The sequence below is a fragment of the Theileria equi genome, assembly GCF_000342415.1.
Source record: "Theileria equi strain WA chromosome 4 map unlocalized gcontig_1105316255041, whole genome shotgun sequence".
NCBI lineage: Eukaryota > Apicomplexa > Aconoidasida > Piroplasmida > Theileriidae > Theileria > Theileria equi.
Window position 1 is genome coordinate 1,002,548 of NW_004668225.1, and position 27,295 is coordinate 1,029,842.

The 27,295-nt window shown below is 41.5% G+C and overlaps 11 protein-coding genes across 11 annotated transcripts, besides 1 other annotated feature; all 11 read right to left on the reverse strand.

The window, feature by feature from the left end:
• Nucleotides 1-1,028: 1,028 nt before the first annotated feature.
• BEWA_049150 (hypothetical protein) lies at nucleotides 1,029-4,901 on the reverse strand (the record flags this gene model as incomplete). Its single annotated transcript, XM_004831843.1, has 1 exon — nucleotides 1,029-4,901. The coding sequence occupies one exon, from the start codon at nucleotides 4,899-4,901 to the stop codon at nucleotides 1,029-1,031; it is 3,873 nt and encodes a 1,290-aa protein (XP_004831900.1).
• Nucleotides 4,902-5,106: 205 nt separating this feature from the next.
• On the reverse strand, nucleotides 5,107-7,857 carry BEWA_049160 (conserved hypothetical protein; the record flags this gene model as incomplete). Its single annotated transcript, XM_004831844.1, has 5 exons — nucleotides 5,107-5,686; nucleotides 5,723-6,828; nucleotides 6,864-7,406; nucleotides 7,522-7,606; nucleotides 7,688-7,857. 5 exons carry the CDS (start codon nucleotides 7,855-7,857, stop codon nucleotides 5,107-5,109), a joined length of 2,484 nt encoding a protein of 827 aa, XP_004831901.1.
• Nucleotides 7,858-8,118: 261 nt separating this feature from the next.
• Nucleotides 8,119-8,705, reverse strand: BEWA_049170 (hypothetical protein; the record flags this gene model as incomplete). Its single annotated transcript, XM_004831845.1, has 3 exons — nucleotides 8,119-8,462; nucleotides 8,551-8,620; nucleotides 8,673-8,705. 3 exons carry the CDS (start codon nucleotides 8,703-8,705, stop codon nucleotides 8,119-8,121), a joined length of 447 nt encoding a protein of 148 aa, XP_004831902.1.
• A 916-nt stretch (nucleotides 8,706-9,621) lies between these two features.
• BEWA_049180 (hypothetical protein) lies at nucleotides 9,622-11,247 on the reverse strand (the record flags this gene model as incomplete). Its single annotated transcript, XM_004831846.1, has 1 exon — nucleotides 9,622-11,247. The coding sequence occupies one exon, from the start codon at nucleotides 11,245-11,247 to the stop codon at nucleotides 9,622-9,624; it is 1,626 nt and encodes a 541-aa protein (XP_004831903.1).
• A 398-nt stretch (nucleotides 11,248-11,645) lies between these two features.
• BEWA_049190 (signal peptide containing protein) lies at nucleotides 11,646-12,425 on the reverse strand (the record flags this gene model as incomplete). Its single annotated transcript, XM_004831847.1, has 1 exon — nucleotides 11,646-12,425. The coding sequence occupies one exon, from the start codon at nucleotides 12,423-12,425 to the stop codon at nucleotides 11,646-11,648; it is 780 nt and encodes a 259-aa protein (XP_004831904.1).
• A 309-nt stretch (nucleotides 12,426-12,734) lies between these two features.
• BEWA_049200 (hypothetical protein) lies at nucleotides 12,735-14,264 on the reverse strand (the record flags this gene model as incomplete). The annotated part of the gene is made up of 1 exon (XM_004831848.1): nucleotides 12,735-14,264. The coding sequence occupies one exon, from the start codon at nucleotides 14,262-14,264 to the stop codon at nucleotides 12,735-12,737; it is 1,530 nt and encodes a 509-aa protein (XP_004831905.1).
• A 583-nt stretch (nucleotides 14,265-14,847) lies between these two features.
• On the reverse strand, nucleotides 14,848-20,101 carry BEWA_049210 (adenosylhomocysteinase, putative). Its single transcript, XM_004831849.1, has 3 exons — nucleotides 19,844-20,101; nucleotides 15,250-16,181; nucleotides 14,848-15,170 (listed from the first exon to the last, which is right to left on the reverse strand). The coding sequence occupies exons 1-3, from the start codon at nucleotides 20,063-20,065 to the stop codon at nucleotides 14,849-14,851; spliced, it is 1,476 nt and encodes a 491-aa protein (XP_004831906.1). The 5' UTR covers nucleotides 20,066-20,101; the 3' UTR covers nucleotide 14,848.
• Nucleotides 16,735-16,763: a microsatellite.
• Nucleotides 20,102-20,582: 481 nt separating the features above from the next.
• On the reverse strand, nucleotides 20,583-21,047 carry BEWA_049220 (hypothetical protein; the record flags this gene model as incomplete). The annotated part of the gene is made up of 1 exon (XM_004831850.1): nucleotides 20,583-21,047. One exon carries the CDS (start codon nucleotides 21,045-21,047, stop codon nucleotides 20,583-20,585), a length of 465 nt encoding a protein of 154 aa, XP_004831907.1.
• A 248-nt stretch (nucleotides 21,048-21,295) lies between these two features.
• Nucleotides 21,296-24,811, reverse strand: BEWA_049230 (hypothetical protein; the record flags this gene model as incomplete). Its single annotated transcript, XM_004831851.1, has 1 exon — nucleotides 21,296-24,811. One exon carries the CDS (start codon nucleotides 24,809-24,811, stop codon nucleotides 21,296-21,298), a length of 3,516 nt encoding a protein of 1,171 aa, XP_004831908.1.
• Nucleotides 24,812-25,501: 690 nt separating this feature from the next.
• Nucleotides 25,502-25,822, reverse strand: BEWA_049240 (conserved hypothetical protein; the record flags this gene model as incomplete). The annotated part of the gene is made up of 1 exon (XM_004831852.1): nucleotides 25,502-25,822. One exon carries the CDS (start codon nucleotides 25,820-25,822, stop codon nucleotides 25,502-25,504), a length of 321 nt encoding a protein of 106 aa, XP_004831909.1.
• Nucleotides 25,823-26,054: 232 nt separating this feature from the next.
• On the reverse strand, nucleotides 26,055-27,107 carry BEWA_049250 (hypothetical protein; the record flags this gene model as incomplete). The annotated part of the gene is made up of 1 exon (XM_004831853.1): nucleotides 26,055-27,107. One exon carries the CDS (start codon nucleotides 27,105-27,107, stop codon nucleotides 26,055-26,057), a length of 1,053 nt encoding a protein of 350 aa, XP_004831910.1.
• Nucleotides 27,108-27,295: the final 188 nt, after the last annotated feature.

Consider the following 27,295-nt stretch of genomic DNA (forward strand, 5'->3'; position numbering starts at 1 on the left):
ATCGAAAAATCTTATTTATAAAGGCCTGTCCTGATTATTCCCCAAACCTACAGGAAACTGTAGTGTCTACAAGGGTGTAGGAACTAATCACGCACATATAACAATCCGGTACGTACGGGGTAGGTAATTTGTTGTATACCAGTGATACTCACATGTTCCTTCCAAAGTATTCTTTTTATAGCATATGAGGAGAGACCTATAACCACATCTGTAAACTCTTACTTCAGTCACATTTAGAATGGGTCTTTCAGTAGTTGCAGAAATTCCACTAAGAGTTTCCCTAGGATGAGTACCATTAATAAAATTGACTATGTGGAACTTTTCATTACTATTCAGAGTGTGAGTATATACTGTATATTTTTGAAGGGAGGCGCTACGATTCTTGGTAATTTGTATTCTCTTACCGTGAGGCTTGTCTAGATGTGTCTTATCATTATTATCGCATGCATCATAGCTTTCTGGGATACCATGTTGATTTATATCCACAACAACTGCATTATTGAGTCTGCAGTTGAGAAGATGGAGTTTTTTCTCAAAAACTGTCTTGGTAGGTGGAAAAGGTATCCATTCTTCCCATTTAGTATTATCTTGATCACATTTATTCTCATAGTACTTGTACTCGGGTGGTAGACCAGGTTTTTTCTGGATAATTTTTACAAGAAGAGGTCTGCTAGTAGTCTTGCTAAAAATCTCGAGGGCAGACCAGTAGAAGACTGATACAGAGGTTACATATTTCGTAGGAGTAAAAAATGTTTTAGCTTCTCCTCCATTATACTTAAACCCATTTACGGTAAAACTATTCCTACTTTGCACCTTATGAGTGTATTCAGTAAAACTGATTGTATCAGAAGTTGGGCCAAATTGTACGTTAATCAAGTTACTATTCCCACCGTAATAGTCTGTAGATAATCCAATAGTAAACCTCTTATAAATGTTTATAGTGACTTCAGGAGGTTTACAGGGACTTTGTAGTCCATCAAGTATCTCAATTATCTTTGAATGATTTCCTTCTACTAGTGTATAATCGTTCACTGCATCAAAGATTGTACCATTCGATTTCTGAAACCACTTATCCTTACCGTTAAGAGAATCTGGTAGATGAATGAGGAGGGGATTTTTGCGGTATTACCGGTATTAACTTCACTTCTGCAAAAGTAAACAACAACCTTTTGAGCACCTTTAAGAGGGAACAATTGTAGACCACTGAATATTATAGGAGTATCTCCTCTCTTTAAACTAGATATGTTAAACTTTCCAGACGGATTTGGAACATGTTCATAAGCAGTATAGTTTCCAAGTTTTCTATCATCTACCTTGGTAACTTTGATTTTACTATTCTTATGAGGGAGTTGAGGATCAATACTATCATGGCAATATTCCCCAGAAACTCTTGTAACGTCTATTTGAACAACACTATTATGTTGGCAGTTGAGTCTATTCAGTACCCTCTCAAGTTCTTCATCGGTGAATAATTTGTCGAGCTCCTTATATGGGCTCCATTGAATATCATCTCCTTTATTAAAATGATAATGGTAGTTTCCGTTCCCATCTAGGACTTCTATAAATAAAGGGTTTTTCATTATACAGTCATTTTTCCAATACCATACAGATAAGTACTCAATACTTTCATCATGGTTTATCCCAAGATCTACTTTATGATCTTCTATATCATTAGCTCCATGTCTAACTTCTTCAACCTTGAAAGGTGGTTCATCACAGGAAGTATGCGTGTATCTATAAAAACCCTTGGGGTCCTCCTTTTTATCTAACTCAACGAATCCTCCAGTTCCTATTCTGTAATTAGTTTCGGCCAACTCTTCATTACCCCCTTTTATGTCAATAATAACACCAGGTTTAGAATATGATACGGAAAGAGTTACAGGGCTACCAACACCGGGAAGATTGTTTGAAGAGTAGGCAGTGGGTCCGGAACTATCATTAGTAAATGTACTCTTGTCCATTTTCTCTTTTATTTCTTCGTCTTCATCTTCATCTTGCACAAAGAATTCCTCACTTTCTTCTTTATCTTCCTTTACAGCACCCTGGAACATAGTTGTCCAAGTCTCCACCTCATCATCATCCACGAGAGTGGATTGTCCCTGACTAGGTGGATCTACTTCTGGAGAGTTATTACATACTAGTGTGGCATTTTTTATATCATCTAGAAGGCTCCTAATTTTTTCTGGCTCATCTTTAACCTTCTCAAAATATTCAGAAACTTCTTTCCAAACTGTGGCGGATGTTCTCTTGAGCCACCTGTAACCTCCATGGTTCTTTTCCTGTTCAATGCGCATCAAAATAGGCATAGTTATATTACAATTTGGAAAGTATACTGTGACTTTCTTGACATCTTTGAGAGGAAATTTGAATTCACCCGTCTGTTCAACACCCTTGTTTATTATAGAAGAAATTGCAAAAGTATCCCTACCATTAATTGCAGAGGTATGTTCATGAAGAGTGTATTTAGGAATCTTAATTCTACTCTCACTGACCTTTAGTCTCCTATTATGTAATGAACTCAAACTATGGCAGTATCTTCCAGGTGGTTGTGAAATATCCAACTGAACTATTTGGTTCACCGTACAATTAACTTCATGGAGTCTCTTGGTAAAGACATCAGTAAGTTCCTTTTTTCTGTCTTTATCTATATAAAACTTTTCTGCCTCTGTTGGAGAAACCGGTTTCCATTTCGTATTATCTTTGCCGAGATTTTCGTACCAGATAGATGGTTTCTTTACATCCTTTGGTTTGAACTCAACAAGTAACGGTACATTGTTACCATCATCCTTCCAGTAATAAATGTTCAAGGTAGGTCCTTCATAACCATATGGAGGAATGATGTTGGTAGACTTATTATTATAGGTGACCCTAGAAATTTTCTTATCCCCGTTTATTTGATATCCTTCTACTTTATATATCCCATTAGATCCTCGTGGAATATAAGACGATCCAGATGAAGTTACAAGTCCATTTGTTAAGTATTTTGATGGACTTACACTGGACCTGAATCGTTCTGTGTCAGTAGGCATTGTTAACTCAATAGGAATTGCATTATTATTCTCACAGTTCCAATGATCGAGTAAATTAATTATATTCTTTTTCCTATTCATATCATACATCCAAGAATCCCTTGATCCGTTACCTTTGCTATAGTATCTTGGGGTATCTTCTCCAGATACCTGAATTTTAATAATAATTGGCCTAATAGTATTTCCTTCCCAAAAGTATACATAGACGTTTTCTACACCAGAAACTGCTCTTCTAACCCCTCCTATTTCACCTTCACTCTTTAAATACTTACTCACAGAAAATTTCCTCCTATCTTTAGTAGCTGGTTTATGAGAGTTCTTAAAGAAGCCTGGCACGAGGTCCTCTCTTGATTTAGTAATGAATATTGGAACAGTCATATTAGTTGTTGAGGTATCAGTGTATTGAAGAAGATGTTGTCCATCATTTAGGGTTAGTCTAACATCAAGTTGAATACCATTATCAGGAGTTGACACATAACACTCGTTTAATTTAAGAGTACTTTGAACAGTTTCAAAAAACCCCTCAGCTTCTGTTCCAGCTTCTTCCGGTGATAGCTGGGATCTCCCAGGAAAACTATGTTTCTTCCAATTACCATTGTTGTCTTTTCTTTCATACCAATTATACTCACTGTGGCTTCCAGCTCCAGTAGATTCCACACATATGAGGAATGGGTTTTCCTTGTCACAAGGAGATACATATGCCATAAATCGAATAACTCCATTGAATAGTAGGGGGTTAACCTGGAAATTTTGTGATTGACTATTAAAAGTGACCCCTGATATTACAAATGGTCCATTAGTTGATTCGTATGTGTGAACGTAAATGGGTGGATATGTCTCTGGAACATTCTTGTATGAGTAATTGAATCTATTTTTATGTAAAGGATGATGATTTTTATGACACCCTTCGAATTTACCAACGTTAATCTGAACAGTTTTATTATATATGCAACTTAATAGGTCCAGTCTAGTTTTGAGACCTGGAGGTTTTTCCTCTTTCCAAGACAAGGCTCTCCACCTCTCATGTTTTCCATTACTGCTGATATTCTCAATCCAACGCGAATAACCTGATGGAGTCTCAAATTCTATTAGAAGGGGATTTGTTCTACCATCATCTTTATTCCAATAATAGACGGATATCCCTTTACCATTGTCCGGATCAACTGTAATGGGAAGATAATATGTTGTATCAACCCTTGACTTCTTTGGAAATGTGAGTTTCCTTCCATTATAGATAAGGATAGATCTTTCAGAGATGACGTTCTTATCATGAGTATATTTTTTGTATCCTGGAACGTTAAGATAATCCTCTAGACGTATTTGCACTGTTTTTCCATCACTACAGATTGGACACTCAATTTTGTAGTTATCATTTGATTCTATCCTTACACCATGAGACAAAAACAACTTACATGCAAGTTCCTCTAACTTCTTTATCAATTTTAGACCATCCTTAGTATAGTTATCTCCTCGAGGATATTCATCTGATTCATCAATCCTTTTCCATCTTTTGTTAGCATAACTATCTACATTCTCATACCATCGTACATCAATATATGGCCTCTTAACCCGTATGAGAAGAGGTTTCCTTAGGTGACCTGGAATATCACGCTCAGAGTAGTAAAATACCGTTACTGAGTTCACATCCTGAAACGCATAAGGGTTCCCATTTGTTCTCTGAAGTTCTATCCTATTCCATAGTACTTTGGATATATTTGGACCCTTTGACTGAGTAGAATGGGTACAATATGTAAACTTTGCACTTCCTACTTTTCCTGTCGAAGCAGCTACGAATCTTTTAGAGCCCTTACATCTGCATTTTGTCCTACCAATTCCACATCTATTGTTGATGTCTATAATTAGTGTACTCATTCATTCTCTACTTATCCTTCAGATCTTTCAAAACTCTAAGATCCATGAGAGTCTCAATGCGACCAAAGGGAGCATACAGTAGAGATAGACTCCCTCACAACTAGCTCACCGTCAGAGATACTATCCACAGAACAAGATGAACAACTATCAATAGAGGACTGGATGGAAAATACTGAGATAGACATGAATACAAATAAAAAACCTGTTACGAGCTTGTGATTAAGATCTTCCCGTCAGCGTACTTTACATTTAGTGTGTCATGTTCTTTAAATTTATCGGATAGGATTCCGACTGTAATTGGTAATTCGATTTCGCGTTGAATTGTACGTTTAAGAGGTCTGGCACCGTAAGCCGGATCGTAGCCAACTTCTGTGAGGTGTTCTATTGCAGAATCATCAATTGAGAGTTTAATATTCTTTTCTGCCAATCTGTCTGAAAGTTTTGCCAACTCCATGCCGACAATTTTTTTCAACTCTGCACATGCATGCATCAACCATTCATCATCCATACCTGGTTTGGAAAGGCCTTCAAAGAGAATAAACTCATCGATACGATTTAAAAATTCTGGAGCAAACGTTTCTCTGACTGAAGCCATGACTCTGTTCTTCATTTCGTTTCTCTCGTCTGGGAATTTAGCCAATTTCAGAATAGTTTGGTTTCCCAAATTGGATGTGAATACAATTAGGGTGTTTGTGAAATCAACTTTACGTCCATGCGAATCCGTCAATCTGCCATCATCTAGGACTTGCAAAAGGAGATTGAAAACACTTGGATGAGCCTTTTCACTGCAACATGCGTGTATACAAGAATAACAAACTTACATTTCATCGAACAAAACAATAGAGTATGGGCGTCTTCTAACAGCTTCCGTGAGTTGACCACCCTGTTCAAATCCAATGTAGCCTGGTGGTGCACCAATAAGTCTAGAAACGTAGTGTCTTTCCATATATTCACTCATATCGAATCTAAGAAGAGCCTTCTCCGTGTCAAAGAGTTGCTCAGCTATAACTTTGCAGAGCTCCGTTTTACCAACACCAGTTGGACCAAGGAACATGAGACATGCAATTGGTTTTTTGGGATCATTCATTCCGACCCTCGATCTTTGCACCGATGCGGTGACTACATCAATAGCCTCTTGTTGACCAACTATTCTCTTGTGCAATTCATCGCTCATTTGAAGAATCTTTTCTTTCTCTGTCTTGGCCAATTTACTCAAGGGAATTCCAGTCCAACGGGAGACAACGTCCGCGATATCGTCCTCTGTAACTTCATCTCTCAATAGCAATTGACCTCCACTCGACTCTATCTCCTTTACATGAGCTTCATAGTCTCCAACAGCTCCCTGCAGCTGTCTCTCCAGATCGGGCAAAGTTTCTAATCGCAATTTATCTGCCCTACTCGAGTAATGGTCCATCTCTGCGTTGTTAATATCAACTTTGACAGTTTCTATCTTCTTCTTTACGTTTCTAATTGCATCAACCAACGATTTTTCACGCATCCACGCGTCTGTCACCTCAGTCTTTTCAACATTTATACGTTCAATGGTGCGGTCAATTTCTTGCAAACGTTTCTTTTCTTGTTCACCAGCGGTTCTTCTAGCAATATCGGGAATAAGTCCAACTCCAGGTTTTGGAGGTGCAACATCTCTGGACATGGAAACCTTTTCCATTTCAAGTCGCAGGAGTTTTATCTCTATATCACCCAATTGCGGAGGCTTGCTGGAAAGTTGTATTTTAAGGCAAGCTGCCGCTTCATCAACCAAGTCAATTGCCTTATCTGGGAGGTGACGTTCGCTGATATACCTGTCACTCAACCGGGCAGCCTGGACAAGAGTAGAATCAAGGATACGAACACCGTGATGAACTTCGTATTTCTCCCTCAATCCTCTTAAAATGCTTATTGTATCCTCAACAGATGGTTGATCAACCTATGTCATAATATATAGTGGCATTAAAAACAAACGTATATTGGCTGGAAACGACGTTCCAGTGCCTTGTCCTTTTCTATTCTTTGGCGATATTCCTGCAAAGTTGTGGCACCAATGCAACGCAGTTCTCCTCTTGCCAGCATAGGTTTTAGCATATTTCCCGCATCCAGAGCTCCTTGAGCATCTCCAGCGCCAACAACAGTGTGGATTTCGTCAATAAACATCACAATTTCTCCTTGAGCGTCTTGAACTTCCTTTAGGATTGCTTTTAGACGTTCCTCGAAATCACCACGGTTATATGTCCCAGCGACAATAGAAGTCAAATCGATCGAAATAACTCTTCTGTCCTTTAGGGAATCTGGAACATCTCCAGAAACTATACGGTTTGCAAGGCCCTCAACAATGGCGGTCTTGCCAACACCGGGATCACCAAGGAGTACTGGATTATTCTTGGTCCTTCTGCTAAGAATTTCAATTGCGCGACGAATTTCATTGTCTCTTCCTATGACTGGATCCAACTTTCCAGCTCTTGCCATTGCTGTCAAATCTCTGGAATATTTTTCCAGTGCCTTGAATGCCTAAATCGTGATGTATATGCGTAATGATAGTCAGATTCGCCTTTTGTCGTCACATGCATAAAGCATCGTGTAATAAGAATCATCATTGTACGTTTTCACGGATGATAAAACTTACCAGTTCCGGATTTTTGGAGGTAACCTTGCGCTTACCCCTGACACTATCAACGGCCTTTCTCAGTTTTTCAAATGTTATTTTGTGTCTAGAGAGCCAATAACGAGTAAATTTAGAGTCTTCTGCAGCTAATGCCAGTAGCAAGTGTTCCACAGAGATTTACCCATACCCCAATTCACTTTTGTAGCACCCAGTCAGAACATTTTGAAGGATTCTGCCCAACACCTTTTGTTCTCCAAACCCTCCTGTCATGCGGGGTTGTTTTGTAGATGGACTAACAGCATTAGAGTCTTGTCTTTCATCAACTCCAGAAGTATCAGTTTCAGGTAGTAAGATCATCCGGTTTAGTAACTAGTGTTCCTGAAGCTGAAGAAGTTGGTGGTGCTATTTCACCTCCTAAAGCTGGTCCTGGACATTATAGAGCTTCTTACAAACCTTTTCCTCTCTCATCTAATTAAATGCTTACGCAATACTCAGTGGATATCCTAAATCTGGTGGTATTAGTCTAGTTGGTGGAGTAGGGACATCTCGACAGACTGCTGCCGATGGTACTCTTGCACTAGTTATTACTAATATAAATGGAGATGGTAAACTTGTAGGTTATACTCTTCTGTCTACTGATCCTTTTCCTGGTTGTAATCCTGCTCCTGTTTCTACAGAAGATTGAGCACCAGGATAAGCGTCTGGTCTTTCACCTTTGGCTCGAGCAACATTATCACCTTCAGATAGATTAGTTACATCTCTAATGGCAGAAGGATTGGGTCTGTTTTCTTCCACATAGCAGTGCGAATGAGAACCACCTATGACAAAATCCGCTCCATTTAAATCAAATTTTACTAAAGAGCTACCAAAGGTGATTGGTATATCCGAAGAGTCTCCAACTATGGTAGCGGTATCAATAGTTCCATCAACACCAGTATGAGGAAAAGGTGGAGCAAGATATTCTACAGGTAGATAAGAAACAGATCCTTAAAGAGTAGATAGAGTGGCCGTAGTAGGAAGAGGTGACAACACTCTGGTAAAATGCCATACTATCGCTAGTCCCAGATGGGAGACCAGGGTGTGCTCTCAATCTGATGGTTAAAGAGCGTAGACCGCTAATCTGAGTTGCCGAGAAAACTAACAAGAGGATACATCAGTGGCTATTAAAATACATGCAGAATTGGAGCTCCTGCTAGACCACCCATCTTCTGGTTGTTTCCATGGATTCCATTCCTGGCGAAAGGTTCTCTAGTGAGGATCCGTACGATGGATGTTTACGGAATGAATGAGGAATGGTGATGACTATGATACGGGTGAACAAGTTACAGCTACTAGACAACATGGGAGAGACACTTTTTAACTAGCATATATGAACTACAACAAACAAATTACCTACCCCGTACGTACCGGATTATTATTAGTTCCTACACCCTTGTAGACACTACAGTTTCCTGTAGGTTTGGGGAATAATCAGAACAGGCCTTTATAAATAAGATTTTTCGACTGTATTTCGACCTGACCTCGATTTCTTGACCATTTGAGTCTATCCTCTTACTGAGGATTCCAGCGACTCTCCCAAAGAGATTTACTGGTTCTTCAACGATTACTCTGAGGGCTACTCTTTATCATCATCGTCTCATTATTGGCAGTGTCTTTTAAAAGTTATGTATATCCCCCGTCTACACTGGGTAGTTTTACAAGTCGCCACCTGTTTATATAAGAAGAAGTTTTTTCGATTAAATTCAGGTAGGCATTGCCGTTATCTCTATCGGAATGGACTTCCAATGCTTATTCATCGTAGTTAAAGAGCCTAAGATGGTGTATTTTAGAGAATATATCTCTAAAATAAGAAATATCTAACAATCGATATTTTTACCAAAAGATTTCGACTCCTGAACTACATTAGTGATTAATAGTCCATCCACGGGATGAATAATGAGTGGTCATTCTAGTGTACAATTAAAGCGTTTTACTGTGATACGTTTGGTTGAATGGTATTAGACTCTGAAGTGGGATTAGGAGACCCTTGGGAAGCTTTAGGCTGCTCCCTAGAACTAGTTTTCTCCATTTACCATCTCTTTTCCTAAACCATATATTTTCTTTCTTATAGACTCTTTCTTATCATTTTTGGGCCCATTTACCATCGGCCTTCTCTTCAAATTTTTTCGTCTTAGTATCATTACCATCTTTTATCTTAATCTCAAGCCCTTGAGAACATCCACCCCTGTGTGCGTATTTCGCAGATACAAACTTTTCATTTCCAGAAGCAGTCCATATAGAAGTCGGACCATCAACAACAGATGTTATAAGGACAGCATCCTTTGGAGTATAGTCCTCGATAGTTAGTCCCCTATGTGTATTTGTACTCATATTCACTTTGGACTCATCAGGATTAGCAAGATCCAGGACAGGACCACTTGGTCTAGTTGATTGAGGAACTGGAGATTCATCAGTAGCAGGTTTACTGGTTCCATTATCTTGTGGAGAGACTTCCTCCTTAGGTGTAGGAACGGGAGATTCTACGGGTTTAACCTTAACTCCTTGTCCCTTTTTGGCAGATTCAGTAGTCTTTTGATCAGGTTGAGCAGATTTAGCGGTAGCTTGTCCACCTTGAGGTGATTGAGTAGATGTAGAAGTATTCTGTTGGACAACTGGGGATTCATCAGTATCAGGTTTATTAGTGCTGAGATCTTGAGAAGCTTCTGGAGAGACTTCCTTAGATTCAGTTGATTCAGGGGATTTTTCAGGAGCAGGAGTTTCTTCCGGCTTATCAGCAGGTTTAGCCTTTTCTTCTACATTATCTCCGACTGTTTCTGTAGATTCTTTTGGTTTAGCGGCATCTTGCAGTTCCTTGAGTTTCTTCTTATGATTACTCTCATTACCATTCTTCCACTTCTTACCATCATGGTACTTGTAGACTCTCCCCTCCTTGTTCTTCTTATCATTGGTAACAAGTACTGCAAGAGTGGGCTTCTCTCCATCCATATATAAGACAGCTGAGAGACATGACTTTTTCTTATCTTCCCAAACTGTCTGACTATCGTATAAAAGCCTGTTTGTAGAGGTACCCTCCTTGATTGTGAGTTTAAGAACCTTGACATTATCCTCAACAGAGCACAGGACATTAAAGAGAGTAGAGTCTACCTTGGAAGTCAGGGAACTTTCTGGGTGTGTAGGCTCTGGAGGGTTCTTATTCTCTGTACCATTTAGTGCTCCCTTGCTACTACTCTGAAGGTTTGCGGCTGGCTTTTGTTCCTGCTTAACTTCAGAAGCTACATCTAGTTTATCCTCCTGTTGACCACCTTGTTGTGTAGTCTCAAGAGGGGAAGATTGACCTTTAAGATTATTTTTAGGTGTTTCAGTAAGACTTGGTCCTTCATCCCCTTGAGATGGAGCAACCTCTGGCTTGTCATCTTCAGAATTCTCTGGTAGCTCGGGCTCTTCTACTTTAGTAACTGGTGGAAAATTTTCTCTCTTCTGAAATTCATCCTTTGCACGTTCTAAATGTTTTGCCTTCTCTTTCTCTTGAGACTCTTCTTTCTTCATTCTCATACCTCCAACTTTCTGATAAAACTCTGTAGTAGTGACGTCCTTCCATTTACCATTTACTCTCTCAAGGTATTTTAAATCTAGTCCAGTGGCAGTATCAACCTTTAAGTATACCAGTATGGAGTCTCCCTTCGCTGTAATTGCTCCGTAGAGGGGGAAGATGATAAAAAGAAGAATAGACGAGTGAACAGACCCCATTGGATGCTCGAAAGAAGAAGACGATGAATGACGGCAAATGGCGAAAGGAATGGAAGATTTTGTCAATGTTGTAGCCTTTAACAAGATATTTTACTGATATTTAGAGTCGCTAGGGAAGGTGAGCTGGAGAATCCTCCATTTAAAGCCCTTATTGTACCAAAACTAGTTAGACATGTAGAAACGATAGAGTACTATTTACCGTTGATTTTCTCTAAAACATGCAATCGACCCAGAAAATGCAGATAGAGAAGTCATCCCCCATTCTTGTAGATACCCAAGGGCATCCCCTGTCTCCAAGCAATGCGCACTCATACCAGGACCACGTCCACCCAGATGAGCCTCTTGGTAGGCCATTCACGACATCATGGATCCCATACGCTGACACCATTTCCGAATTCTCATCGCAGTGTGTTAACGACATCCTTCCTGGTATTCCATAATGCAAGACTCTCCCTTTCCAGAATGTACCTCCTTTCCACCAGAGTACCATCCTCGTAGCGCGATTCTATGGTTATTAGGGGACTGTTTAGCCCTCCTTCCCAGGTGACTTGTCTGTAGATGAGTCCTTGCAATCCGCTCTCCAGCAACTGACTGCCATAGCTGACCTTTCCAATCACGAGTTCGTCCTGCATGTTTTCCTTAATGGTGAACCTTATGGGCCAGAGGTCCAGGTTTTCCAGGACCTGTTCAATCTCTCCGTTTGCTACTTCTGATGGTAGCACCAGTTCTGCATTTATGGTATCTGTGCCCTTTTGGAGCATCACATCCAAGTCCGTGGTACGTCTACGTATCTCGTTATACTTTAGTTCTCCAGGCCTTTTCAAAAACTCGCTAATGCAGTTTGAATATTTAGTGCCATCTCTGTATCTTGTAAGCACCTTCACGTACTTGACTCCGTCTTCTCTGGGCACAACCTGGACGAATCTGGTCATGTAGCCCTTGGATCCATCGATTATGAGCTCTCCAGCATCAGTGACTTTACCTATAATGTGAGAGTGTTTGGAGCCAGGCCTCACGGAGTAGACTATGCCTTCCGGAACCTCCTCAGATGGTAGCACGTCTATCCTGTCAGATTCCTGTCCCGAAATGTCCACATCAATCAGAGCTCTGTTAACCGAAGGCAGAGCACTGGCTCGTATTAGAAGATGCAAAACGAACGGGACGGAGATGACTCTCATTTTAACCTTCCAAAGCTCTTTGACTACTAGATAATCCCAGGAAATTTGACCTTGGTGTGTCTACAGACACCACATGGTGGAGATTTGGAGTGCATGCAGCGCGTTTTAATGGGTGATTGCATGGTAGCTAAGTAGTATCGTGCTGGCCTCTATAAAGCATACACTATCACATAATGGAAATGTGCCAAATGGTATTTATGAAGTCTATAATGTACTCGTGAGATCCTATTCCATGGCAGGGCCAAACTTAAAGATAGATCCCGTTACGCTATCCGTAGATAAACACATTCCTTTCCAGAATCACGCCTTTTATATAACCAGAAACTTGTGCCCTGAAAGGGTCTTGTCCTTGCAGACTCCCTTGTAGAGGTCCTCCAGGCTGGCTGCCTTGAGCTCTGGATTGCGTTTCCCGTCTCCAAGAATCTTCATAAAGATCTTCTTACCATTTACAACCTTTTCAAGCTTCCCAGATGACCATATCTGCTTGTAAACTTCCAGACACTCGTCGGGGTCCGTGAATAGTGCAACCTTGACGTTACTGCATGCAGCCCTTGCACACCTTTTGGCGCACTTTTCTGACTTGCTTTCTCCACAGCTAGTCTTGCACTCTGGAAAGGCATCAGATTCCATGCAGATAATTGGCGGCTCCGCCGTGAAAACGGGAGTTCCCTCAAAGGGCTTCCTCCCATCTTCTGTGGCCTTTACAAGTGCCCTTTGCATGGGCAAAAGGATGTGCATCGAGGCCTTTTTATTTCCCCTCAATCTTCCAAACCAACTGGTTTCAGGGCGTCCATTTATGCTCCTCCAGAACCCGCGCAGATAATCGCCCAGGGTGACCTCTTTGACGCTGGCATCTGTGCCCTGACTTTTCAACTCCTTCACGTGCGCTTCACAGGCACTTTTATCGGCAAAGTAAAGGTAAACTTTGGAGGATAACTCCTGGGCATCCAAATCCACAGTTATGGTATCCGTAGGCTTCTTTGGCTCTTTATTGAAGAGGGCACTAAAGGAGCACTTTGATGTTTTATTGCTGCATTCTGGCGGCTTGGAGGACTTTAATGGGTCATTATTTTGACTAACAGTAGCGCATCCACCACCATTACATTGACCCTTGGACGACCCATCGCTAGCCTTGTTGAGAGAGTAGGAAATCCCTGGATAGTCAGAGACAATGGGACTACCGTAGCCGTCAACGGCAATGTAAACTTTGATGGAATCCAGCTGTTTCATAAACTTGTAGCGTCCAGTTAACGAGTGGAATGGACCCAAAAGGCGAGTGAGAAGCCTCCTTCCAGGGAGATGCTCTGCGAACCTACAGACTGAGCTGCTCCCATTTTCAGGTAGAGAACCAAAAGAAAGTCTAGGCACCAATGACAAACGGCCATAAAATGACGAGATGGCGTCCCGCAGGGAAGCAGGAATGGACCACAGGCGGAGAGCAATGCCACAGGTGTAGCTCACAGGAGAAGCTGTCCGAGTGGCCAGCGACGCTTCTGATCTCTTGTCTGCTGACTTACCACCAAATAACCCCTTTGCAAAATCAATTGGTGAAATTAGACAACCCAGAGGAATGCCCCTCTGGTGTGTGACTCTAGGAGCCCCCAAAGTGGCCAAATGCCGTCCATCTTCAAACCTTCTACTTATGGACAACTCATTTCTAGTATAATCTATGGAATCCCTCGGTATCCCCCCGAATCTCGGCCTTAAACGCTCACTTTGTAACCCAGACCTTCCCAATCTGGCACACTGGCCATTTTGCAGAGCCAGCGGAATGTTAAACGTCCATAATGCGATATTTTGAGTGAAAAGTGCGATGATAATGCAATGAAGAGAGACCATTAAGTATCAACTGAGAAGGGCATACACACACCACAATTTCGTCCCACTTGGCACAGAATCTAATCGCAAGATCGAAATGTATGGACTGAAGACTTTCAAGACTCAACTACGTTACAGATTTCGAGTAATGGACCAGGAAGAAGAATGAACTTAGAGGTACACCGATGAGTCTCTTCCTCCACACATTTTGCAATTCTTCTTCTTTGTCCATTACTCGTTTCTATGGATTCCTGGGGACCATCTATAGACAAGTTGCATCCATAGAATGTAGATGCGATGAAGCTATACCTATTCCGATTACTGGGAACAAGTTATGGTACCACAAGGGCTCATGCCTGCGATCCATTTCTTGGTGATCAGTCGGCAAAGCATTGGGAAGCACCTACCTCGTAGGGACTACGAATTGAGAGTAGCCACGGGATAGGGATGCTGTAGCAGCATCATGGTCACCAAAGGAAATCTGTAGACCAATCAGTTGTCTAACCATCTATCCTACCCTAATCCCTAAACACCCATCTACATCCTAACCACAATCCATCACTAGAAGATAACGAGTACAGATCAAGAATAAAGCGATTAAGTCACTAGTAGTGGTAGTGTTCGTGCTTGTATGGCCCATTGACGTCGACTCCCATATAGTCGGCCTGCTTTTGGGTAAGCTTGGTGAGTTTTGCGTTCATGGCTGGCAAGTGGAGTCTTGCAACACTTTCGTCGAGGGTTTTTGGGAGAGTGTAGATTTCCTTCCCAAACTTGCCGGAATCCTTGTTCTTCCAGAGCTCCAAAAGGGAGAGAATTTGGGTCGTGAATGAGAGAGACATGACAAAGGATGGATGGCCATTGGCACAGCCAAGATTGTAGAGCCTGCCCTGGGCCAAAATTATAACGCCCTTTCCAGTGTCCTTGAATCTGCAAATGAGTGTGAGGGGGAAAATGCATGCAAGTGGTAGGCTAATGCCTGATCAACTAGTAGAAAACAAAAACTCACTTGTAAAGGTGAACATTATATCTAACTTCGGTAATTTCTACATTTGGATCGCTGGCGAGTCTGGCCATTTGAATTTCTCTGTCTCCTTGTCCGATATTTCCGACAACTGCATTGTTCTTCATCTTCTTGAGATGCTCGAGAGTAATGATATCAATAGACCCAGTGGTAGTGACGAAGATATCCGCCGTCTCAACAACATCCTCCAACAAAACGACATCATAACCATCCATAACAGCTTGGAGTGCGCAGATTGGATCGGCCTCGGCGACCTTTACTCTGGCACCGGCACCGCTGAATCCCATAACGGCACCTTTTCCAACGTTACCGTAGCCGATAACGAGCACTTCCTTGCCTCCAATGAGGAAGCTCTGGGCACCGTTGCACATTCCATGAATGGATGAGTATCTGGCACCATAGTTATTGTCGAACTTGATCTTTGAGACGACATCATTGGTGGAAAAGATTGGGAACAGGAGACCACTCTCCTTATGGAGCTTGCGCATGGCGGTAATTCCACTGGTGGTTTCCTCAGAGAGACCAACAACAGACTTTACAAGAGTCCTCCAGACATTGCCCTTGTGTTGTACCAAGTGGTTCAAGAAGCTGATGAGAACACGCATATCACGGTCAGCCTCATCAACGGATTCAAGAGGGTAGAGTTTCCCCTCCTTTTCGTACATTTCCTCAATTAATACGCCATAGTGAATCATGTGATAGGAGCAGCAGCCATCATCGACAAGCAAAAGTGGTCCATCGAAACCTGGCCAGACGAGACTCTGGTACATGCACCAAAAGTATTCCTCCATTGACTCGCCCTTGAAACCAAACAAAGCAACGTCAGAACTCATAAGCTTTGATGCAGCATGGACAGCCATATCATTGGATGAATATGGATTCGAAGAAGCCCAACGTACCTTGGCTCCCAATTGGACCTGTAGAATGTGTATTAACGAATGTATAGTAGGATGTTAATGTATGAGTGCAGGATGTGAAGGAGTGAGTTGGTAGTTTTTTGAGCCATACGACCAAAGGCTTTAGCCAGGGGGAGAATGATGGACCGTAGAGTCTAAGGAAGAGTCAAGGCTTTACCAGGAAGCCTCAGAACCAACAAATTAAGACCAACTACTCACTACTCAAGCTAGTATCTAGAGTATCTCCATAGAGTCTCAAATCTGTCTAACCCAAGGATCTCCAGGAGAGTCTTCATGAGTATCATTAGATCAGACGTACCACAACGTCAAGAAAATACCAAGTATAGAGTTTCCATCCTGCATAAGCGCCTCCACCGACAGTAGCTCCAGTAGTAATAGTACTACCCGTCGAGACAAGAATATTAGTAGTAGAAGTAGAAGACTTGTCATCAGGAGGAGGAACTTGAGTAGTAGTAATAGTAGTAGGAACAGGTTTAACCTCAGCTTCAGTTTTAGGAAGAGCAGGTTGAGGTTGTTGAATAGGAGGAGTTTGAGTAGAAGTATGAGGTTCTTCAGTAGTAGTAGTAGTAGTAGCAGGAGTAGGAACATTAGATCCTCCACCTTGATTCTTAGCAACTAGGTTAGATGGGTCAGATCGTTGAGGACCTTCAGAAGATTGATGACCAGTACCTTGTGTTTGTTCAAGAGAGTCAGAATGTTTATCAGTTTCACTAACATCAGATTGTTGATCAACAGCATTAGTAACAGGTTCAGTAGGAGCAGGAAGAGATGAAATAGCAGCCATTCCTCCACCAGCATCACAGCTAAATAGAACACCTTTACCAAAAGTTGAGGAGGTGGTCCACTCACCAATAGGAGCTCCTCCACATCCATAATCTCCAGGTTGAGTACTAGTACCTAGGTCAGGTGAGCCAGTAGCAGTAGGAGGATCTCCAGGAGATGAATCATCAACAGTCTCTTGTGCTTCAGTACGAGTTTCAGTAAGAGGAGTACCAGAGGATCTTTCAGCAGTAGAAGTAGTAGCTCCTCCAGCAGCAGGTCCAGGAGTAAGATGTCCAGTAGCAGCAGTTAGAGGTTCTCCAGGTTGAACCGTAGCGGTTTTAAGAGCTGCCTCTAGAGTATCTCTGCCAACCTCGGCAGTAAAATCATAGCCTGCCCTTCCAAGTGTCATCAACTTTTCGAGTAGTTTTGTCTCAACAGGCTTACTAGCTCCCGAAAGTGTTCCTCTAAGTAACGTACCAAGTAAATCTACAATAGGGCCTACTACAGCTCCAGTATCACCAGCAACAGGAGTAATACTAGATAGACTAGGAAGAGCATTTTGACCTTTATCGCCTAGTTCTTGAGGAGGATCATCTTCTTTCTCAGAATCTCTACCATCTTTGGCTTTGCTAGCTTCACCAGCTCCTTTGGTTTCAGATGTCTCTTCAGATAGAGGAGGAACAGATTTAGTATGAGGGGGTCCAGATACAGGAAGAAGTCGCTGTTGAGGTTTAAGATCATCAACCTCATTAGCAATATGTTTTTCTAGTGCTTCTTTTTTTCCAGTTTGTTTATCAGCCTCTTTTTTAAGCGCCAGGCTCCTATTGTTGAGCTCTCGTTGTAGTTCGTCGTCAGAAAGTTGAACAGTACTTGTGGGATTTTGATTACAGTTTCCCAAGGTATCACAACCACGATTTTTAAGTACACCTGAGATAGTATTCCATTGTTGGCAAGTGAGTATTCTCCCATCTATGTCAGTAGGTTTAACATTGCTTATCCCACCAGGTACCCATGTCCATGGATCGTCATAACCAACACCTTTCTTATACCAACCTTTAGCCGTAATACTTGTACTCTCAGCGTGAACAAGTACCGGATTTGTTTCTTTACAGTAGAAGGTGTAAACACTAACCGGACCAGTGATTGGAAAAAATAATCCATTTGCTATTATACGTTTCCTGCGATCTTTATGTCCATTAATATAGTACTTAATACCAGCTATATTGTATTCACCGGTGATGGTATGTTTGTAATACAGAATAGGGTTAGGATAACCTGCACTTATCTTCCCAGCACTGACGGTAACTCTATCCTTATGATTTTCACAACAATATGGTCGACCTTCATAAGATAGAGTATAAGATAAATTAATGGTAACCCCAATACCAATAGAACATGCTACCTCATCTAATTTTTCAGAAAGTTCCTCAGTAGGCTGTTCACCTCTATAGAATCCATTAGGGTTACTACCGTATTTTTTCCAATTTCTGCCACTTTTATCTGTACTCTCAAACCATTCTGACTCATTACCACCCTTTTGTATAAACTGGAGCATAAGAGGTATGTCACTGCCAGAACCTGGGTATGAGAATACTCTAACCTTGAATACTGTATAGTCATGTGGGAGATGGATACCAGTAGTATCTACTCCATTATAGGTTGCTCTGGAGATCTTAGTGTCATCACCACTAACAGTGTATTCTTGAACAATATATTCAGTTCCAGGAAGAGAAGTAGATGAGGAGCTAGAGTTTGAGATCTTTCTATAATTGTTTAGACAACTGGATTGGTATGAGGCATAGGCTGTTGTAGGATTCTGTATGTCAAAGGGTATGGCACCATAAAAGCTACAATTTTTCTCGTCTAGCAATTGCAGAAGTGGCTTACCAGAATTACCAGAAGGTGACCAAACGTTATTGTATGATACTCTGTCAATAGTCCTTGTGCCATGAGAATAGTACTTAGTTATGTTAGTGCTACTTCTAGTAATTCCAAGTAGTATAGGTACATTGCCACCACCATTCCAGTAATATACCTCCACATATCCTACGGGATTCTGTATGTCTGGTATAAAATGTCCACCGCCTATATTTGCACTTAGGGTAAATGTGCCTCCACTCCTAAGTTTATAGGTGTATCTCGTAAAACCTCTTACTGGTTCATTTTCATCTTTTTCAGCCTTTAGGCCAGTTGAAGTAGTATCATATAGGCAATCCCATAAATCATTCTCCTCTGGCCTTTTGGTAAAGTCTAAATTTAAGACACTTCCGCATCCACCACTCATCCTCCATGTTCAGATAGAGTATGATATTTCAAAACTCAGAGATCCATGAGTAGTCTCAATGCGACCAAAGGGAGCAGACTAGTATCTTAACTACTACTCCCTAGACAACCATACATTCATTCTCCCTCACAAGTAGCTCACCGTCAGAGAGAGTATCCACAGAACAAGATGAACAACTATCAACAGAGTCTTCAGTAGTACAATCAACACTCACGTCGGTAGAAATTTGTTCGTCTATCCAATCATCAACTTCCACCGAGTCCATAACACAGTCCACTCATGACAGGCTCCTATAGTGCGTATACTCGCCACTTCTCCCCTATTCACTTCGCTCATAGAGTCTCCATCTCTCTTCCAGTCGTCATCATTCCTCTACCAAGGATTACACAGGCTCCTATACTGCGTATAGTCACCATTACTCCCTAGTCTACGACGTCGGTAGGTCATTCTTCCTTCCGTTGTACTCCAGTAATGACCTTAATCCTACTCTTCTCTAGGCTCCCAGAGGTCGCCATTGAGCTCCTGCTAGTCGCTCAGTCCCTCGTTCTTCGGGACCCATCCTCCCTGTGGTCGGATGATTGCTCAAGCTCACTATTCCATAGTTCGCATTACTTACCGCAGCTCGAATGAGAGTCATGGTCTCGTTGGTCATGTGGAGGCAGCCAGAGAGCCTGACGCCGGCAAAGGGCTTGGAGTCGCCAAAGGACTTGACGAGGTTGACGAGGCCCGGGCATTCGCTGGCGCAGAGGTCGAGTACAATCTGTCCGGAATCTCCATAGTCGGAGCCCTTGTAAAAGCCCTCAGACAGAGGCTCCAGCTTGTTCCACAGCTCATGCATTTTAGTACAAGACGATTAATCCAAAACCAAACGGAAAAGATCAAAAGGGAAGATTTTTGGAAATGGTCAGCGACGCGGATGGGGTCTGGCCAAGGCGCAGCAACAGTCGGACAAAGTTTCCAAAATGGAGAGTTTTTGCCATCCTTTCTGAAAGCCACAGTTTTATGGGATGGAAAGGGCCTCTATGGGTGTCCGTATTGGCCATTAGAATGGTGAGGAGTGATGAGCAGGATGAAAGAGGAAGGGGTACCTGGAAGAGTGGCTAACGAGGAAAATTCTGCGCTTTTGGACCGACAAATAGGTCATCATAATGGGATCTCAAATGTAGTATAATGAAGTTTAATCCCGTGTGTAAGACTTGTGTACGTTAGGGCAACTACAGGGAATCCCTGGGCGGAGGATGGATGAGTAAAGACTGAAATGGGCCCGTATGCACAAAGGGTACCTAGAATGAGGGATGCAAACTGCTGGTGACTGTAGGGAGAACATACTGCATTATATCCGTAGAGGGAGTATCCTAAAAGAGTGTTCTTAATGCTAATAATAGCCCCCGTAGTAGAGCAGGTCCCTTCCAGACAACATCACCAACGGCAGCTCCACCAGTCAAGATGCCAGGAACAGATATTCCTGCTATTGTTCCAGGAGAAAGTCCAGTAGGTTTTTTCTTTATACTCTGAAGAAGTGGAAGAATCTTAGGATCAGTACCAATACGAGTTGGAGGATCCTTTACTGGGTCCCATTCGTTAGAGTCAAGATATCTCCTTTGGTACCAGCTATTGGATGATTCTTGTATGTCAATCAAGAGTGGCCTACTATATTCATCCTTAGGATACCAATACACATACACTTGAGTAGTACCCTGTGGAGAGTTAATTCCGGTCTGTTCGACAGTATCATCCTTGAATCCAGAGAAGCCACCAGAAGCAAGATGAAAATGTAGGTAATATGAGTAATGTTCGTTGGTATTATGTTCTACCACCATAATCTGATCAGAACCACAACTGGGACAATCATAGGAGCCATTAGTATTCCTTGAAATGTCTACAACATGAACCCCTGTTTCTGTCATACCACATTCTCATCCATTTGTAGCAGTGTTATATCCAGTGTCCTATGTTCATAGATATCCTCCTATCATTCTTCATCCTTCCATAGTTACCATCATAGTGGTACTCCATTAGACCAACTACTCAGTACCCAAGTTAGTATCTAGAGTATCTCCATAGAGTCTCATATTTGTCTAACCCATGGTTCTCCGGCAAAGCGTTGGGAAATCCAGTAAGCAAACCCAGTAATGGAGCCTGAAGCACCAAGAACAGCGAGAATAGTAGCTCCTGTTGCAAGAGCAGTACCACCACTAGCAAAAAAGTATCCAGCAGTAGCAGGGTCAAGAAAAGGTTCAGTACGAGGGGGAGCTGGAGGAGCAGGATCAACTTTAGGAGCTCCAATAGAAGCTTCAGCAGTAGATCCATCTTGATCTCCACTAGTTATACTAACATCAGCTTGGTTACCCTGAGTTCCTCCAGCACCCCCTCCAGGTTGAGGATCACCTTGAGGAGTACCTTGGAGAGATGAGTCACCAGCAGTATCCTCAGCAGGATCATTATGTCCTCCATCAGTATTTCTAGCATCTCCTTTATCACCAGAGTCTCCTTCAGCTTCAGCTTCTTTACCGCTAACAGTAGCTAGGTCAGGTGAGCCAGTACGTTGAGTAAGTCCAGGATTACCAGCTTCTCCTTTAGGACTAAGTCCCATAGATCCAGGAAGAACAGCAGCTTGTTCTTCAGATTTAACTTCAGATACTTCTTGAGTAGTTTTACCATCTTTACCCCTTTTACCAGCAACATCTTTATCAGTATCAGCACCTTCTTCATCAACTCTACCAGCAGTAGCATCAGTAAGTCCATTAGGTCCTTTATCACCATCTTTACCATAAGCAGTCTCCTGTAGAGCTTTACCAGCTTCTCTTTCACCAGGTAGACCAGGATTACCAGCAAGTCCTTGAGGTCCAGCAGCACGTTGTTCTTGAGGAATAGGAGCAGCATCTTCACATTGAGAATTAGGAGTAGCACCTTGAAGAGATGAGCCAGCAGGAGATTTATGATCAGTATCGGTTTGTTCACCTCTATCACCTTTACCACCCTTTCCAACAACTCCTCTAGGTAGACTAGGACTAGCAGGTTCTTTACATTCTATACCACTTGCACAACTTAGTACACCTTTGACTTTGTTAAAATTGGTACAGTTGGTAATATCTTCTGGTGTTATACCATTCAGTTCAGACAAGACTGGTGCCCACTGTTCATCTCCACTAATACCACTATTACCACCAGTAGGCTTCTTGTACCATTCGTTTTGCCCATTTCCTTCAACGTAGATAAGTACCGGATTTCCTCTACAGTAAAATGCAGATACAGCTTGTACATTAGAGGTTGGGAAGTCTAGTCCAGAAATCTTTATACGTCTTCTTGTCTTGGAATTATTAGTATTAGCAGTATCTATACCATCAATATAGTACCTTATCCTTGCAAGTTTATGATTACCAGAAATGGTGTGTTTGTAATAATCAGCTCTTTTAGTACCACTTACCACAATACCCCCTTTATTAACAGAGATATTTCCTTGACTGCCATCATCCCTAGGATTATGGTAATTGCAACAATATGTGTTCTTACGATTGTGACGATTCGCAGAAAGATGACTAGAAAGCTCAAAAGTTAGAGTAATGGTGACTGCCTGGTTGAGATTACAGTTAAGGTGATCGAGCTTAGCCTCAAGAGTTTTACCAGTGAGTTGTTTTGGTTGAGGGTTTGAATATCCAGAAAGTGGTTGCCAGCTATTACCTCCTTTGTTGTAGCTGTAGAAAAATGTGTCATTTTGTTTTTTTACCTCTGCCAAAAGAGGTTGATTGTGGCCACTGTCTCCAGACCAGTACCAGACTGATAGATGCTGAATATTTTCATCAGTGTTAGCTCCTATATCTGAAACTATACTACCCCCAAATACAACTTGTGCTACGGTGAAAGATCCTTCACTGGGTGGCTTGTGTGTGAACTTTACAAAGCCAGAGTTAAGAGGATCTACAGACTTTTCCAACTTAACTTTCTGATCAGATACTCCATCAGGATATGTAGTTTCTTGGCCATTAGTATCTTTCTTTATGTCTATGATAACGCCAGATGGAGAAACCATTAGAGCTGGAGCTGCAGGAGTGCCTTCCACCTTTTGTTTTATTTGTTGTAGCTCTTTGACAGTGATTGGATATACTTTCCTGGATTTTTTAGGTGGTGGAAACGTAGGATTTCGTTTTCCCGGAACTCTTTCTTCTTCTTCCTCTTTCTCATTTTGTGGAGGCCCTTTTGGAAGTGGAGTATTTTCTTTCCGTGCTATTTTCATAAGTTGGATATAAGTTTCTTGTGGAGATGGAGGAACTTTATCATCCTTTTTGGCGGGAAATCTCGTATCATCATCGTGAAAACCACTAAGATTACATTTATCACCTAGTGAAACAGAAAGGTTTTCTAGATGCTCCTTTAGTGACTTGTAAAAACCTTCATCATCTTCGGGCATATGTTTGACTAGTTCCCACCCGTTCTTAGTTACACGTTTGTACCATGTATACTCCATGAATTCATCCACTTTATAGCTCATGTATATTAAAAGAGGCTCATCTGCACAGTTTATACAGTAGTAAACGGTGAGTTCGTAAATATCACAGATAGGATATAAGAAACCAATTTGCCTCTCTAGCCTGTTATTTATAATCTTCCCAATTGTAAATGGGTAGTTAAAACGTGCTTTGTGCTCATAGCTGGTAAATCCTGGGAAGACTTCATCTAGCTTGTTTTCCCCAACTTCAACCCTCTCAAATTTACAATCCGAAGTACAACAATATTTACCATACTTACGTGAGAGATCTATTTTGGTTGCTTTATTACGCAGGCAGTTACTCTCAAGAACAGTGGAGTTTAAGTCTTGGACCCTTTTTTTAGTCCACCCACTTCTACCATCCTTGAAGTGATATTCAGTCTCTCCACTCTGTTTATTTACCTTCACAATGAGTGGTTTTCCAAAATTATGTTTCCAGTAAAAGGTACTAACTTCCTTAATATCTTCCCGAGGCATTTGTATTGGAAGATCTTTGCCGTTGTACCTAAGGTAAGGTACCCTGAAAGGTTGTCCATTGGTAAATTGTTTGAACTCATAAAAATCAGTTTCATCCGTAAAAAATGTACCTTCGAATCCAACCTTACTCGAGATACAATAACTTCTAAGTTTACTCCGGTAGATGTCAAGTGAAATTGAGCCGGTAGATAAACAGCTTAGTTCATCCAATTTATCCTTGAGCTTTTGGGAGTCAGAAAGACTACTATCTTGAGTCCATGATAAATTCACACCCCAATCATTATCCTCATCTTGACTGTTAGAAGGGTTATTATTGGTATAATAGTCAGTTCCATTTTGTCTATTTACCTCGATAATAAATGGTCTGTCCTCACTATCATAATATACTGAAACATTTTTGACATTGTGAGTTTTTTGTGGATTATTAGTGATACTGAAATATTTCACACTATCCAGAATAAAATATTTACCACTTTTAAGTCTATGGATATATCTTTTGTATCCCCTAGTTGGGGTGTTGTCCTCCTTTTCGGCGATAAAACCGCCAAATCTACTCTTACAACTACATGTTGGTCCTTTACACTTTTGTTTTATATTTAACTTGAGCCATTCATTTCCCATCCTCCATGATCAAAGAATGGTAATCTCCACCAAAAATCTAGTCAGTATATCTTACATCTGGATTAATCATTGCCCTAATTAGCTGTATTTTCATTCTATTCATCCTCCCTCACAACTAGTTCACTGTCAGAAAGACTATCCACAGAACAAGATGAACAACTATCAACACAGTCGCCCACCAAGCCTCGTGAATAAACAAGTTCCTATACTTCGTACACTTGCAAGACTCCTCTACTCACTAAGCTCATAGAGTCTCCATCACTCTTTCATTCGTTACACTCATTCCATAGTGATCTACTACCTAGTCTTTGACGTCGGTGGGTCACCTGTTTCAGCACTCCTTACAGTCTCTCATGATCTTCCTTAAGTACAGAAACTGACTTTGCTTCTGAACTTGATGATCCTTGCAATGGACATCCAAGGTTGGAGAAGTCAAGTTCATTATTAGATTCCTTTGGAGATTCTGCAAGCTTCTTTGACTTGGGCGTAGTCTCATGTCCTCCCAGCTCTTCACCAGCAGGTGCATAGAGTCCTCGTATAAAATCTCCATTCGTAGATGTAAAGCTACCATGCGCATCTCTCAATCCATAAATCAATGGGTCCACGTTTAAATAGCATATTCCTATCCACAAATTTCCAGAGTAAAAACTACATTCTATAATACACTCAATCTCGACCATAACTGGGAGATCATCTGCCGCTATTTCTCTTGCGATGCTCATACAAGTCCTCATCAACGTCCTCCTTTGGGGCTAGATAGACGCCTCCAGCTCTAGAGCGCCGGGCACCTTTTCTGGTATCAACAACGTATCCTGTGTTCTGCTTTTGAGCCCTCAAATCTGCTTCATATGCTGCTCTCTCGCCATCGCTCTCGTATAAATCATGTTTCCATTTACCATCATCCTTCTCAACATGCGATTCCGTGTACCTCTCATATCGGCTTCTTTCTGGAGAACGGCGATCCCTATCACTATTTCCTTGCCTCCTACCACGCACATTCCCTCTATCCATCCTGTGGGCGAGTTTTAGCGGATTATAAGGGTCCCTTGGAGTGGAGGAAGATGTACTACGGTACCTAGAAGAAAGTCTAGGACCCCTCGAACGAGAGCCTCTGGATTAACAAGACTATTCATGAATGACATCTCCACATCCTTCAACTATCTGTCATCTATAAACAAGAAAATAACCCGCCAATGACTAAAAGAGATAAGTAAATCGTACAGAACAAACACGAATTAGGAACTTATAGACGAAGGTGTAGACTAACTGGACAATTCCTCGTTACGGGAGTTAATTTGCATCCGATAAAACCCAAAATAGACGATCCTACCAATACTACAATTGCTATTGCGGCCACTGCGCCAACTGCTACCACACCAGATCTATAATACTCAAACTCTTCCTCTGAAGGATCAAAATATTGACTCTCTTTTGAGAGTTGTTGAAGGAGAGATAGGATTCCTTCATTGTTTTCATGACCGTCTGGCTCATTCCTGTCAAGTTGTTCCCATTTGTTACCAGTGGAAGATGCCCTTTTGAACCAACGACCAGAATTTAAGGATGATGCTCCATAATCTCCAGGTGGTATGTATAGCAAAAGAGGTTTTGTTTCTTCAAGAGGGTACCCGTAAATGTAAAGTTCCGATACTTCTTCCTTCATAATAATATTGTCGATGTTACCTTTGCCGTTCTTTAGCCTTCCTATATAGTCACCATCTGTCACTCTTTGGATGTCTTTCCTGTATTTTGGGTCAGAGTTGCCTGGATTTTTTAGATTAATAGTAATCTTCCTGTTACAAGCATAGCAACGGTAACTAATATCATCCTTCCTTGAAATGTCTACAACGTGAGCCGTATTGCGCTTACAGTTTTGTTTATCTAGCTCCGTTATAAGATCCTTTGCAATCTCAGTACTCTTTGTTTTGTCCCACCTCCTGGTACTGTCATTGAATTTGTAGTATTCATTGGTTATAGCGTTGAGCTGGATAATGAGTGGGCTGAAACTCATAACTCCACCCATCCAGTAATAAACGGAGATACTATGACAGCCGGGAACTAAGCCCATAAACTCTTCCATAGCTTCATAACCATCCTCAATTCCCCCAATCTCTATATTTGATCCTCGTGGTTTATGTGTAAGTCTTTTGTATCCAGGGAATTCGGCAGGATCTAATTCCACAACTACATCTATTCTCTCCGTAGTAGAGTCAGGAGTTGTGTAATAGTAATGGTAGTTTTTATCATCGTCTTCTTGGTACTGGCTTATGTCTACATGTACTCGATTTGCCCCTGGCATTTCTTTTGGTCCTTAAAAAATATATTTAACTCCATACGGGATAGTTAGCTTAGAACACAAGATAATTTCCTGCTTATTTACGTGTCACATTCCATCTATGGCCACTTTAGTCCTGCATGCTGTTCCCTTGTCCGCTAAAATAATTCCCCACCGGGTATCATTAAATCCATTGTCTAGTGAATATACCA

Coding starts and splice junctions, on each gene's coding strand:
- BEWA_049210 (XM_004831849.1), bottom strand. CDS start 20,065: ATGCATGAGCTGTGGAACAAGCTGGAGCCTCTGTCTGAGGGCTTTTAC. Junction 16,182..19,843: donor TGACTCTCATTCGAGCTGCG/GTAAGTAATGCG, acceptor CACATTCTACAG/GTCCAATTGGGAGCCAAGGT. Junction 15,171..15,249: donor TATAATGTTCACCTTTACAA/GTGAGTTTTTGT, acceptor ACTCATTTGCAG/ATTCAAGGACACTGGAAAGG.